The 15,289-nt window shown below is 49.0% G+C and overlaps 1 protein-coding gene across 17 annotated transcripts in view; it reads right to left on the bottom strand.

The window, feature by feature from the left end:
* Positions 1 to 6,028: 6,028 nt before the first annotated feature.
* The window catches only part of LOC138916693 (liprin-alpha-1-like), a 104,229-nt gene continuing 94,968 nt past the window's right edge, over positions 6,029 to 15,289 (bottom strand). For 3 of the 17 annotated variants that reach the window (XM_070229849.1, XM_070229853.1, XM_070229854.1), the window contains 5 exons: positions 12,941 to 13,116; positions 11,906 to 11,974; positions 10,849 to 11,014; positions 8,322 to 8,389; positions 6,029 to 7,406 (listed from right to left, as the gene is read on the bottom strand). In XM_070229849.1, coding sequence (XP_070085950.1) covers positions 8,331 to 8,389; positions 10,849 to 11,014; positions 11,906 to 11,974; positions 12,941 to 13,116 — 470 coding nt within the window. In that variant the 3' untranslated portion in view covers positions 6,029 to 7,406; positions 8,322 to 8,330. Of the gene's footprint in view, positions 7,407 to 7,434; positions 11,015 to 11,905; positions 11,975 to 12,940; positions 13,999 to 15,289 lie in introns of those variants that run through there. The other 14 variants (XM_070229851.1, XM_070229856.1, XM_070229855.1 and 11 more) reach the window with 9 other exon arrangements.

Below are 15,289 nucleotides of genomic sequence, written 5' to 3'. Positions count from 1 at the left end.
AATAAGAGTTTCCAACCTCTTCATCACCAAGGACTCCTTTCATCATTTTTCCCACAGAGTCCTATTTATATACTCAAATATATTATCAATAAACCAACTACACGTACTAGGTAACAATTTATTTTTCTAGTAAATTAATAGGTTGCTGGTAACCCTAGCTTCTGGTAAGCATAAAGTAACTAGTGCTACAGGATTGAGCTGATTGATGTATTTCCATTCAAAGAACAAAGTAACAATGTGTCAGGACAACTATATCGCAGGTGAAGAGATTGATTAAATCCAACTCCTTTTCCAGAGGTAAGTACACAGAAGCCTAGAGTTAGAGTGATTTGCTCAAGAACTCATATCCACTTAATCACAGAGATAAGTCTTCAGATACCCAATTGATTGCTCTTAAACCATTTGGATGTAATGTATTACATTACTGGACCTGTCTATGCCAAACTGTAATCCTGTTCTAGAAAGATTTCATGATCACTGCAAATGCAGCACCCGTATATGGGGACAAATGGCCCATCACAGATTAAGACTTTTTTTTGCTTAGTTGAACACCACATGGGCTTGTGACCTCTTGAGAACCTCAAAGGCACACAATTGTTGTCCTCCTGGATTCCTGTAAGGAACGAAGAAGCTTTGAAAGACTTCCCATAATGGCCTACAGGGATTTATCTTATGCAGAACTGCACGTGCCAGATTCACATTCTTGTGATAAGTTTAGACAAAGGCAGAACCTCAGAAATCCTACACAACAAGCAAGCAATTCTCATTATTCAAGAACTGATCTTCTAGTCCAGCCTTACCAGGGCCAATCTCAGACTGGGTTCTCCATTGAGAATTTACACTCTTTTCACTTCCCACTTCCTGAGAGAGAGAGAGGAAGGGTTAAAGAAGATAAAACTCTAAACAATCCAGTCTTCAATTTGTTGGTGTTTGTGAAGAAGTAAAAGGTAGTGTTTTTGTCTGGGAAAGCATGGTAAAAGTAAACCATTATAGCTGAATGCTCTAACCTCAGAGTCATACGGCCTTGGGTCCAAATCCTATCTCTGCCATCCCTCAACTGTGTGATCTTGAGCAAATTATTTCATGTCTTCACAGGTCATATGTCACTTATAAAAAGGTACTTATAATATCCATCTCATGGAGTTGTTGTCAGGGTTAAAATGAGATGGTATATGTGAAACATACAATGCCTGGCAGATAGTAAATTCTCAGTGAAAGGCAAATATCATTATTAATACCCTCCAAATTGCTCTACATTATGCACATTCTGACCTGAACCCTAACCCCAACCCCCAATGATCTGTTACACTCTCCTACTACAGGGCCACTACTCCTCATTATTGGAAAAAACTGATGGGGTAGCAAAACATAGGAATATACATTGAATTCAAAGCATTTTTCATCCAGCTTTCTTGGACCAGCGCCATGGCCAAGTGGTTAAGTTCGTGTGCTCTGCTTCAGCAGCCCAGGGATTAACTGGTTCAGATTCTGGATGCAGACGTGGCATCACTCGTCAGGCCACGGTGAGGCGGAGTCCCACATTTCACAACCAGAGGCACTCACAACTAGAACCTACAACTGTGTACTGGGGGGCTTTGGGGAGAAGAACAAAAAAAAAAGATGGCAACAGTTTTAGCTCAGGTGTCAATCTAGGAAAAAAACAAATTTCTAGCTTTCTGTCATTAAAACATGACTACAGCTTTGCTGGTTATTTTTATAGCTTAAAAAGTCATCCTGAAGCTGTTGACATAATGCATTGGATAGTTTCATATTAAAAGAAAGTAATGGATCAAATATAAACCCTTGGCTTTTCTGGCAGGGATAAGGGATCAGAACAAGAAGTCAGATCACCCAGGACAGAGAAGAGCCCAAGTAGAGTTAGCCAAAGGATACTGAGCGTTGAGGACAAACTTTACTTATGTCCCACTTTGGATCTGGAATGGCACCATAAGCATTGATTAACTAACTGGTTCATTGCCATTTCTTGTCACCTGGTCTATAAATTCTAAATGTTTACCATATTGACCTACTTCCCCTAACATGAAAATTCTAAGAATAATTCACATTTGTCAAGTCACCGTTCATATGGTCCTGCTACCTTTGCTCAGGTAGCACTGGTCACGAGTCTCTAAGCTTTTCTATGTGAAATTGCCTATGAAAAATGCATGCCACAAACCACCTTACAGTCTATTTCATGCCAATTTGTCCTTTTCTGTCCTTCCTATCTCTTGTGAATCACTCAAATCAGAGTTTTATCACTATGTCAGAATTGGATGGCACCAAAGATCTATGGGGACTGAATCACTGATTGCATCTCAGAGGCATAATCCCAGGAGACCAAGGACCAAAGAACTCCTGCCACATCACTGTCCCTGAGACTTTCTCAAGCCATGTTTAAACACACAACACAATCTGATTCAATATTTCAGGAGAAGGAGAAAGAATTACATCTGATTACATAAACATTATCATTACTCTGGATGACATAAAATCTAAAGCTGGGTTGCATTTGTTCCAATTAAATCAGCTTTTATTATTTTTAAGCTCTGTTCCTAATAGCCATGGAAAGGTTGACTGGCTCTGGACACACACACATAGCTTTCAAACTACCCTTTCTTACATTGTTCCCTGAATCGAATATTTCAATGACCAACATCTCTGGGTACCCGTGAACCCAATAACATAAAATTATTCTGAAGTAATTAACCTGATGAATATCAACAGCTGTCACTGTGCTACCTTCCTAGATTCTAAGGGAGCTGTGGATCTTAGAGATGTAGATTAAGATAATTGTATAGCCTCAATGAATATATTGCATTCAACAGAAATTGGACATATAAATCTACACCATTCAGTCTCTAACAGCGGCCCTGACAGTAGCCACAAAGATTTGATTTTTCCCTCACTACCCTTTTATTTAAGCTTTATTTCCCAGCCCCCTAAGCAAAGCAATTTTGGTTAGAAGGAAGACAGCACAGTCCTTGGTGTGGTTTAACACACTTTCTTTAACACACATCTGCCACATTCATTTGGTCAACCAAGTCACTGAGGCTGGCCAGGCTGCATGGGATGAGACCCCACCTGTCAGTGGGAGGAGCAGCAGAGAAGCTGCAGCCCACGTGAAGTTTTGTCGTACGCCATAGTTCATCAAGTCTAAGATGCCATCATTTGTAAGACACATCCTGACTTCAAAGACACCAAAATGTCACAAAGGAGTCACGACAGAATGGATGAAACGTAGTGCGTGCATGCTGAGTTGTGGTGTAAAATGGGTGGGCTGCAGTTAATGTTCAAAACTTGGGTAAATTACATTCCAAAGTGAGGACCAAGAAGCAATTTTTCCAGACATCTAAAGACTGAGGGTTTAAAACACAGAGGGTCTCCCTAAAATAACTATTAAAATATTATTATAGAAAATGTCACACAAATGCAAAAAGAGAATACTATGATAAACCCTCATGAATCCATCACCCACCTTCAACAACTATCAACCCACACGGTCAATTTGGTTTGACCCATATCCTGACCTACCCCTCCGCCAAGATTATTGTCAAGCAAATCCCAGACACGGTCATTTCATCTGTAAATACTGGGCACACAACACGTGCCCTCGGTTGTAATCATAGTAACCCACTTGGCCCAGCAATGAATAACACCTCCAGCCTTCCTCACGGCAACAGTGAACACGGATTCAGCTCTGCTGGGAGCTGGGGAGGAGAAAGGGAGGTGCGGGAAAGCTGAAATTCTCATCCCCCAGAAGGAGATGCCAAGAGGCAAAGTCCACACTGGAGGAATCGAGAGGCCACATTAAGCACGTGTTATGTAGGAGCCCGGGCGTCACGGCTCCCTCTCTCGGCTCACCATGTTCCCACTGGGGGGTGGGTCCCTTGGGGTAGAGCCAGGTCTATCCATTCGGGTATCTCCCGGGCAGGGCAGCTCTTCTCCAGAATGTCGAAAGGTGGAATGGGGTGAACAGGGGCCCCACAAGCATGTGTCTGTGTGCAAATCGCAGGATCCTGTGAACGTGAGTTTATTTGGGAAAGGGGTCTTTGTAGGTGTAACTAAGTGAAGCGTCTTGAGGTGAGACCATCCCAGATGACCTAGGTGGGCCAGTGACAAGTGTCCTCGTAAGAGACAGAAGATAAGACACAGGGTGGGGCCACGTGAAGACAGAGGCAGAGACGGGAGACCCGGCTCACAGCCCAGGAGGCCAACAAGCACTGAAAGCGGGAAGAGGCGAAGGATGGATCCTCCACGCCAGCCCTGCTCCTCCCTGCACTGGGTGTGCCCTCGGCGTGTGCCAGGTGGAGGGGGCGCACGCAGTGCTGGCCTCAAACAACAGGACTCCAAAAGGTGCCCCACTGAGTCAAGGACACGCGGTTGCAAAACCACTGGCTACTACTCCTCACCGAGGAGTTAAGCTAAGGAAATGGCAGAAACAGAAGCCTCTGAGCTATTTGGGAATGCACTCGATGACATGTCGGTGGTTAGGACAGCAGCCACAGCACCCGGACGCCCACCTCGCTATCCACCTGCCGGAGATACACGGGAGACACGCTCCTCCCCAGACCCTGGGGAGCCCATCCCCATGAGCACAGGACTTAGTCAGCAAAAGAGCAAAGAAAACCCCAAACCCACAATTACCTTAAAGTGCATGATGTGAGACTTGAAAAGAGAAACTTAAGGGCAGCAATTATGAGGCTAAAGGAGACTCGACAGAGTTCTAGCGGTGGGAAGGGTCCAGAGAGTCTTCAGTGTGGCCACACCTGGCTTGCGAATGGCTCCCATCCCCGCCGACTGCGGGCGAGCCCTGGGACACTGCGTGTGGGGCGAGCAGACCCGGGAGGCGTGGCTGAGAGTGTGCCTAGCACAGCAGAGTGCGCGTAGCACAGCAGAGCTACTGCAACACCGGCCTGTGCTCTCTGCGTCGTTCTGAGCTGACCTTTTGTTAAAGGCGTAAACGGAACCACCGAATGAAGTTTTAATCAAACACCTGCAACTTAAAGAGTCAATGATGACCTGGTCTGCTTCCAGAAGCTTCAGGCTACCCAAGGCTTGCCCGGCTTTGGTCAGGCAAACGGACTGGTGGGTGAAAAAGCAGGGAAGCGCTATGTGCTTTTGAGTCTCACACTTAAGTGAACCCAAGAACGAGGAAATGCCAAGAAAAGGCTGCCCCCAACAAAACTGGAAAACCAGCCAGCACAGGCTCTCAAGAGAACACCAAACCACCGGATCGCTGTGCCCTGACGGACACCAGCTGGAATGTATTCACCCGAATAAAGAAAACACGTCACTCAGGAGAGGCGGCCGTCAGCCCTGGAAGGACAGCAGAACAGGAAAAGGAAAACCGAGGCGACAGTCAGCAGCGCCCACCCAACACAGCGCGAGGCATGGGGTCGGCCTGGGCATCGTGCACCCCCAGACCTGATGACAATACTGCGGTGGGGGGAGGGCGGGCGACAGCACCTAGGGGCTGAGGCATCGGGTGCCCTGGGTCTGGCGCTGCCAGCCACGAGCGCCGCGCCTTGCCGCCCTGCAGCCGGGCGCGTCCTGCCTGCCTGCCTGCCTGGGCCCGTCGGCGCGTCCCTCCCCTCTCGCGCCGGACTGCTTCATGACTCAGGACTCCGTCTGAGCGCTCCGAGACCAGGCTCCCTGGGAACCGGAAGGACACAGCCCAGGGCGGGAGCAGCAGGAGAGCAGGGCCCCAGTGCGCGCATGGACTGACGCGCCTCCGCGCCTCCCCGCCTCCCTGTGGCCTGCGGTGCCTCTGAGCGCCAGGCTGCCCGGGCCTGGTCCCCCAGGTCTCAGCGAGAGAGGGTCTGGGCCTCGGGGGCCGAGGCGGGAAGCCCCTGGGCTTCCTGGCAGGGACGCCCCCATCCTGTGCTTCCACCCCCAGCTTTTTCATTCTGTCAACTGATTTCTACCCAAGAAAGTCCACTCGACCACGCTGCTGCCACTGAATCAGCCTGGAGCCGGAGATGAGCCAGCTGCGGCCGATTTGTCACAGAATGACAGCTTATTCTCAGTATCCTTTATTGGCAGTGGAAAACGCCTCAGTACTTTATTGAAAGAAAGCAATAAATAATACTGTGATAAAAATAGTTCAAAAGGAGACTGTACATACTTTGTTACATAATCAGGAGGTTCACAAAAGATTAACAGAAAACAGAATGTAACAACGAATGAATCGTACAAGGAAGTTAAAAGCAGAAACCGAATGTAAAACGTCCACCGACAAAATGAGCTGTATAATAAATAATGCACCGTGGTGGGAACACATTTCCTGCTGGCTCTTTAATGTGCCATTTAAAAAGGAAAAGTTACATCTGCTACTTAGACAGTCCAAAACGGCTATATCGTCAAAAGCTAAAAATGTACCAATAGGTCCCTCCTTTCAACATGTTTACAAACAAATGTAAAAAGATGATTTACATAAGAAAAAATAAGGCCTTTAGTAGAGTCGCACTGCGTGGTTTCCTGGTTTCAGGGAGCCCGCGCCTTCCTCTTCCGGCACGGGCGTCCCTGTGGAGCGCGGTGCTTCCTGCTTGGTCCTCAAAGAGCAGCGGGGCGGGGGCCCGAGTCCGCCCGTCAGGGCAGAGCCCAGAGAGCCCCCCAGCCCTTCCTGCGGCCGAGAGAAGTGCTCCCGGCTGGGGCTCGTGCCGGGCGCTGAGGACAAGCCGTGCGGGTCTCCAGGGACGAGCTCTGCAAGCTACTGAGAGCCACCAGAGATGCTCACAGTTCTGACGGCCCCTTCAGCCCAAATTTTATCAGAAGCTCATATTTAACACCAGGTACTTTCAGTCTGTTCACGCTGCAGAATAAAGCATTTCTTGCTAGAAAAAGTAGAGTAAGGTCAGTCATTAAAACGCAATTGCTTGAAATTAAGTCTGCTTGTTTCAAAATGATTGTTGTAGAGCTGGTTACATTTGTCAGGATAACGCGCACCATGTCATGATGATCTTACAAATGCAAATGCAGTAAAATCCTCTTCTCTCTCGCCGATTATTATTAAAAAATTAATGATAATTACAATAAATGCATAATTTACAAAAGCCCAGTATCTTTTCATAGGATTTATACATACAAGCATTACAGTACATTCGTTTGAAAGACTAAAATTAGAAGAACAGAATCGATTTGAAAGGATATTTATAGCCTGGATATACATGAAAAAGTAACTAACTATATAAATGAAGTCATGTTTACATAAATATAAGAAACATTAAATTCTAAAATATTTTCTCTATGGTATTCGTGAATTTTTCACTAATTAAAAACTCTGTAATAAAATATCTTAGGGTCCATGTAACAAGTATCAACAGATTGCAGATCCACTGAATTCTGAAAGGCCGTCTTTGCCGGGTCCCGAGCGCTGCACGGTCATCTGTAGAAGTAGTGTGGGTAAACTGGAAAGGAAGCACAAACAGGACAATCAGCCTCAGGACGGGCCGCCCGGCGCACACCTGCGTCCTGAGGCCCAGCCCTGCCTCCCTGCCCCTTGCGCTGTAGCTGCTTGAGAACTGAGATGAAACGTCAATGAGTACGCGTATCAATGAGAAAATTCCTTGCTGACTTCCTTTTGGCGTATGTCTAAAAGTTACCAATTAAAAAGATTAGGAAACCAATCAAACCTTCTGGCGGAGACGTGAAAAGTGGAGAGCGGAACACAGCCCCCGGCCCTGGCGCCACAAGCAGAGGCTGGGCTCCCAGCCCCACGTCACCCCTTCAGCGCGAGCGGGCTGCTCGTAACTGCACCCCTGCGATGGCAACGCAGCTGTGTGTTTAAAACCACCCGCCAGGCCCTCAGGGTCGCACGACAGCGTGGCCCCAGGAAACCTGGCCGTGCGGGGTGCGGCTCATTCAAGACCGTGTATTTCTAAGAAAGCCAGTGGGCGCCGCTGACCTGGGAGCGACACCAGCGCGGATGCCAGGGTCAAGGCGGAGAGCCGCCGTGCCGGGCGCTCTCAACCACGGGTGGTCGCCAGCCAAGAGCTGAGCCGGTGAGCTCCTGCCACGCGCTGCTCTCCTGCCTCCCCACCCCCAAAAGACATTAGCAGATACTGAAAAGAGTCCAGCACTTTCAGTTTTAAGGAAAAAATGCAAATACACTTTTTTCCTTAACAAATGAGGATACACGAACCCCTCTGTGACCAACTGTGAGCATACAGAACACCAGAACCACGTAACGGGTGCAGCCGGGCTTGCGTGCGTGTTCCTAAAGGCCTGCAGGAACGGAAACGGGCTCTCCGGGCCAGGCAGCGCCCCCGTGCGGTCACCCGGCCGCCTCTGCGGCCTCCGGGCACGCGGAGCCCTCTACTCACCACGGGGCTTCAGCAGGAGTAAGTCCTGACCGTGGCGGCGTCCAGCCTCTGCGCTCCCGACACGCTGCCTGCTCCGACACCGGGGAGGAAGCGTGCAAACACAGCGTGCGGTTAGTCTTCAGACGTCACACGGGGCACACGTACACACACATCTGCACACCTACAACAACACCTACTGAGGGCTCCCAGGGAAACTGCTAGATGGGAGCGGACGAGCCAGGGAAAGAGAACCTAAGCGTCGCCAGGAGGGGGTTCTCTTCAGCCCCCAGCAGCCCTGGGAGCCACTGGCAGCTAATCTCACGACAGCAAGGACGCCTCAGATGATACACACTTCGTGATGTCCTCTGTCTAAGTGACAACTACTTCACCTGGTAACTTTGTTTCTCCTGAAACTCTCTAGATTTGCAGAGCAACTAGACTTTTCTTCGGGGCCTAAACGTGATATCCCCAAGGCCGGTGTGAGGTAGATAACCCGGGGCAGCGCTAGACACCACGGGGTGCAGGTGACCGGAGTCAAACGCAGGCCTGGCCTGACGGGAGACGTGCCCTCGGGCCACCTGCCCTCCGCGCCTGTCTGAGGGAGCATCCAGGGCACTCCTCCCCAGGGCCGGGCTGCAGGGGGTCGGTAGAGGACAATGACTCATCTAAGAACACTAAAACCCAGTCTCAGTTTCTGCCGGAAGTGATGTGTACCACTGAGGCCTTGTTCCTGTCGAGAAACACACGGCACGGCCCAAGAGGTGAGCCCCGCCTCTCCCTTGCAACCTGGACAGAAAATGTGCAAACACCTGGAGCAGATATTCCCGACTGCCAGTTACACAGTTTGTGTTCCCACGGGGCCAGCAGGAACACGTTTTATCAAGAATGTGCCGTGGTTCCAGAAGAGATGGCACGACAGCTGGCACTGTCGGTGAGCATGGGTCATCTTTCCAAACCCTGACCCTGAGGTCCCAGGAGGCCAGCTGCAGCTTCCCCGATGCCCCTTATTTAAGAAGGCATTGAGCAGTCCACTCTCCCGGGGTTGGGCCTCAGTTTTCCTACAAGGGTCAACAGCCGTCTTCCATGTAATATATTCCCTACACCTCTCTCTAGGCTTATTTTTAATTTATCTGAACTCTAATCTCAATGTCGCCGTCAATACTGAACACGGGAAGTGTGACTGAGTCTGAGGAAACTGGGCACGAAGCTGTGAAGAAAATCAGAAGGCGCTCCGTCAGCCTATTCAATAAGTGGAGGGCCGAGTTACCGTTAGAGTTATACAAATTACCTCATGCTCCTTAGAATAAGAATGCTACTAAAGACACTGCTACTCTTGCCCCATTAACCAGATCACTGAGCTCTGCAGAGAGATGCAGGCTTCCAGCAGCAGTGCTGCCCTGGGGGCCATCTCACCAAGCGTCCGGCTGAGCGAAGGCTTTACACACACGCGCTTTTCTCTCATTTTGATATAAGCAAGTGAGAGCCAAACTCACAAACCTACATACGGGAAGGGCTAAGAACAGGGAAACTTGTAAAAGCCAACTCAGGACAATTTTTAAAAGCGCTTCCTTTCCCATAGCCGATCCATGGGCCACAGAGAGGAGAACGAAGTCCTTCGTAACGGGAGTGTGGCTACAGTGGCCCCAGCGGCCAGCACCACACGGGACCAGGACCCGCAGACGCCTCCTACGAGCCTGAGGAGGAGCAGCCGTTTCACTGCCACAGCCGCTGAAGAGGACACGGCTGTACGACGACGGCCCTACAGACGGGGAGACTGAGGCACAGTGCTCGAGGCTGTGCCCCTCCTCAGTGGCAGAGCCAGGGTCCACCAAGGCCATCTGCCCTTGATCCTGTCATCGTGGGGGCCGCGGTCAGAGCTGAGAGGTCTGTCAGTAAAGCGCGACCAACTTGTCATCAGCCGTGTCCTCCAAGCGGAGCGGCGGTCAAAGGGAAAACCGCAAGCTCCATCTGGAACCCTGACTGCAAGGCTCGTGCGCTCCCACGGCCCACCACGCTCCAGTGACGACCTGCCCAGGCTCACCTTCTTCCTCCTCTCCATCCTTATGGTGCACAGTGACAGGGACCAACGCCAGCAGGGGTGGAGAGAGGAAAGGGAAGGCTCACAGAGGGGGAAACTGTGTTCTCTAAGATGGACTCAGTCACCTCTCCAGGTGGAGAGACGTCCCGGGAGCACCCGGCGTGGCCCGAGAGCTGCTGCACCACCTTGCGGCGGAGCCTTCCAGGGCTGCCTGCCACACACACAGGCTACAGGACGTCCACTCAGCACGCCGAGAACACACGCGACGCTCAGCTTTATTAGTTGGAAGGATATGCTAAGATTCAACCAGACAAGACTCTAAAAAACCTACATTATTGTTAAACTGTTATGCACAGATGTTAGGATTCATTTTAAAACACTTAACCTGGGCATGCACCAGTACTCAATGCCTTGTAACACAATCAAGAGGCCATTCTGGATCACGGTTAACATTCCAGCCACAAAGCTGCTCATGCCGCCCACAGCGGCTGGCCGCCCCTGCACACCTACCGTCCAGCTGCGTCTTCTTCGGCTGCATGGAGGGTGAGGACAGAGAGGACGTGACCCGGAAGTTGGCGGGGAGAGTCTCTGCGGACCCAGCAGCTAAGCCACGAACATCCTTTGGTCTAAATTTTTTTCTCCAAGAAGGTGCTCTCCTAAAGCTTTTATCATGGTCCTGGGAAATTAAAGGACAGAAAACAAGACTGATTTTAAAATAAAGGACAAAAATAGACAGTCAAGTTACCAGCCTTGAACCTGACTGCTGAACTCGTCACTGCATGTTTGTTCACACCTATTTAACCCGTTCCTGATAACCACAGGATCTACTGTCCCCACCGGGAACTTCTGAGAGTGACGGGCCCAGTAACACTATGTGGGGCCCTCACTGGGCATTGATGAGGACGGCCCTGGGCAGGCCAGGTGCATGTGCCTCCTGTTCATCACCCTGTTTCCTTTCTTATCTTGGAGAAATCATCTTCTTGCCGTATAAGATAATACATTTCTATTTGTCTTAAAATAGTTTCCAAGCTGTAAGCAGTTCTGCCTTAGAGCCGGGGAAGAGCCAGCAAGCACTCCTTTAGCTGTCCTCCTAGTCACCAGGCAAACTCACGTTTTCTTAAGGGGCAACGAAGGAAAGAATAAAAACAGTGTGGGAACAAACGAGTCACGACTGTGTGAGGGGAAATTAACATGTTGCGTTTCTCTAATCTCCTTCTAACAGGTTTCTCCAAAGCACAGGGACTCTGGATTGGGGTCAGACATCCAGCGGTCCCCAAACATAGCCCATGGACGCCATGCCTCGGCTGCCACCAATGTTGATGGGAACAACATTTTTGAGGGCTATCAAAACTTAAATAGCAAATATTTTAAAAACAGAAAACCTCAGACTGAAAATACGAGTTTCTTACTATCTCATTTAACACATTTTTGAGAGCAAAGCTTAGCTCAGGAGGTAAAATCATCTCCACACTTAGAAGAGAGACTGCCGACGGGGCTCACGTGCATATGAACAAATAATTCACACTGAATGCAAATTTAAATAAAATTCATTAGGCTGAAAACTCACTTCATCAAAACTTCTGTCCGTCCCCATGACCAAAAGGTTGTTAAATTCTCGTTCCAAGACAGCGCGAGCCTGAAATCATAACAAAACAACAATACCGCAAAGCTTCATCAATCTAATCTGAAGGACGTTAGCATATCACAACTGTTTTTCAAATCAAGACTTTTAAAAAGCTCAGGCTATAAACACCTTGAGCCATGACAGCATTTAATTTAATTGAATTAATTAATTTATTTGAGGAAGATTAGCACTGAGCTAACACCAGCTGCCAATCCTCCTCTTTTTTGCTGAGGAAGACTGGCCCTGAGCTAGAATCCATGCCCATCGTCCTCTATTTTATATGTGGGACGCTGCCACAGCATGGCTTGCCAAGTGCTTCCACGTCTGCACCCGGGCTCCGAACCGGCGAACCCCGGGCTGCCGAGAAGCAGAACGTGCGCACTTAACCACTGCAACACCGGGCTGGCCCCCACAACCACATTTTAAATTAGGGGATTCCTGCGGAGCCCATGGATGGGCTTTCAGGGAAAGGGACCCATGACCGCTGGCAGACTATCTACGAAAGTGTGCTCTGTGGGTTGGTGCTGGTGGGGGGATGGGGGGTATTGGCAAAAGACATACAATCTTCTGTAGAAGAAGAATAAATTTCCTGATTCTCAGGTGAGCCCGTGTGTCAAAAAGAATCACACAGGGCAATAGAAACAAAATTAACAGAATCTCCATCGGTGTACCTATGAGCATTTCTCTTTCCACGTAAGAACTAAATACACGTCGTCACTCCTACGAGCATATGGACTTGAACGAAGTTTCCCCTTTTTTTTTAATCGCAAGACTCTCATGCTGACAACAGAAAATGGAAGGACAGGCAAAACTAATGAAGAATTAAGCATTGCTGGTTTGGAACCAGTATTTTGTGGATTAGGGATAGTTGTCTGAGGTACTGTGAAGTTTTGTGTCCACTCAGTTAACCAGCTAGACGTCTCCATCAGGAGACCTGACTGAACGCTGAGTGAGAGCCGGGCCGGCTCTGCAGCATACCTGTGTGTTCTGCTTAGGGATCCGTAACAAGAGCGCCAGTGCACTGAAATCGAAGGTTTCATCTAAGGCCACAAGTGCACCATGAACGCCACTCTCCACCAGATTGTTTGCATATTCTTTAAGACCAATTGAGACGATCCAGCGAATCACTCGATCGTTGCTCCACACAAGCACGTCTACAGGTGAACAGAAACAATTAGAACGGCGTCTGCACAAAGCTGTCTTCATCATGCACACCTGTAACAGCACACAGAAGGTGGGCAGGCAACCGCTGCTGCATTTAGAGGTCACGCCTCGGCCCTCCTCCATCGAAGGGAAACTGTCCCACTAGAACTCATGCTGCCAAAGAACCCAAGAGCAATGAAGTTCTTACGGACATTGATTTTCTAGAGAACAGAAAATGAGGAGGATCCAGGGTCAGAAACCAGAAGGACAGAGAAGAAGCTGAATGCCCACCAGGCACGAGCGCGCTTCCTCTACAGCCTTCAGAGTTTCTGAAACACTTTCTTTTCGTCAGAGAAGGAGTTGGCGCCCTGCTCGATTCAACACAAATCTCTCATTTGTAATCTTGAAGCTTGTTTCCTTGAAGCCTTTTTTGTTGTCTCATTTTAAAAAGAGAGAAACTTAAAGATGCTCTCCAGCATATCAGAGACTGGGGGGAAGATCTTACACCACACGAAGTGATCCATTATTAAATTCGCTCTAGTAGAGATCTAAAAATAGCCACTCCATGAAAATATCTCCGGATGCTCACCAATCACTTCCAAAGACAACTTTTGTCAACTATAAAAAGATTTAAAACAGATACAGAAAACAGACAAAACTGATTTACCCATTTTATTTCCAATGCCCTTTTATACTATACACACACAAACACTATATATATAGTATAAAATATATGCACTACATATATAGTATAAAGTGTGTATATATATATAGTATAAAAGCTGGCTTACGGTTTTTCTTGTGATTCACGTTAGCTCAATCATGACCAGACTATCCTTTAAACGGGCTGTGTCCTCAACCAGTTTTGTCTTCAGTTTCTTTCTTTGTAAAACCTGGGGAAGAAGACAGCACTCACACGCACGGGGTTGTGGGAAGGATTAAACAATTAACCTCTGAAAGTGCTTCGAGTTCTTAAGTCTTACCTATTATTATGACTGTTGTTAGTGATTTCTTTATTCTGAAAATTCTGGGAGATTTTACTTTGAGCTTAATCGTTAACGTCTTACTTAAAAGCAGACTATTGTAGTCGATGCTTTCGAGGCATGCCGGGTGAGAGGCTCCCATTGCATCTCCCCACCTGCGCTCTCACTGAGCCGCCTCTGCCATCGTCCCCTGCTAAGGAGCTCCTCCTCCACCTCCAAGGCCCAGCTGAACCAGCGCCTCTGTGCTGCCCCCTGAGCCCTGGAGGCAGAGCCACAGGGCTCCATCTGTGCTCCTGAAGCCCTCTGATAAGTGGCTAGAGCAGAATCGCCACACTGGAGTCCAGTGAGCCGATAGCAGAGTCCTGCCCGTCTGTGCCCTGCTGTTACCCAGCAGTGTGGCACGGGGTGGCATTTCTGAGTGAAGGAGTACACACGTCAGAACAAGTCACAGGAGGAGTGTTCCCCTTGAGACGGTTCGCGCAGACTGACGTAAGCACAAGAAAGCAGGCACAGGTGCTGTGCCTCAGAGGAGGACCGTGCTTCCTCCCAGAGCTGCAGGGCGTGGTGGCGCACCCTGGTGGTAAGTCACGAGCTGCCCCACAGCACAGCCACACACAGACAGGTGCTGTGGTGCTGCGGCCAGGGAGCGAACCTGGGCTGCTGAGTGCTGGGGGCCAGACTTGAACTACCAGGCCATGAGAGGAGGGTCTTCAAAGCACTCATCTCCAACCCTCCCTCCTCTGTAAGGATGCCAGACTAGTTTTCTCCACTTAACAAATTTCCTAATATTTTTAAAAATGGGAAATCACTAACCCACAGCCAGCATCATACTCAACGGGGAAAAACTGAGCGCCATCCCCCTGAGAACAGGAACAAGACAAGGGAGCCCACTCCCACCACTCTTACTGAACATAGTACTGCAGGTTTGGGCCAGAGCAATTAGGCAAGAAAAAGAAAGAAAAGGAATCCAAATTGGCAGTGAAGAAGTGTAACTCTCACTGTTTGCAGACGACATGATTTTATATAGAGAAAACCCTAAAGAAGCCATGGCGGGGCCGGCTCGGTGGCTGAGTGGCTAAGTTCGCACGCTCCGCTGAGGCAGCCCAGGGTTCGGATCCTGGGCACGGACATGGCACCGCTCATCAGGCCACGTTGAGACGGCGTCCCACATCCCACAACTAGAAAGACATGCAACTAAGAT

Source organism: Equus caballus, chromosome 12 (genome assembly GCF_041296265.1).
Source record: "Equus caballus isolate H_3958 breed thoroughbred chromosome 12, TB-T2T, whole genome shotgun sequence".
NCBI classification, from domain to species: Eukaryota; Metazoa; Chordata; class Mammalia; order Perissodactyla; family Equidae; genus Equus; species Equus caballus.
Note: the sequence above shows the minus strand (reverse complement) of the source record. Positions and strands in the feature narration are given on the sequence as shown.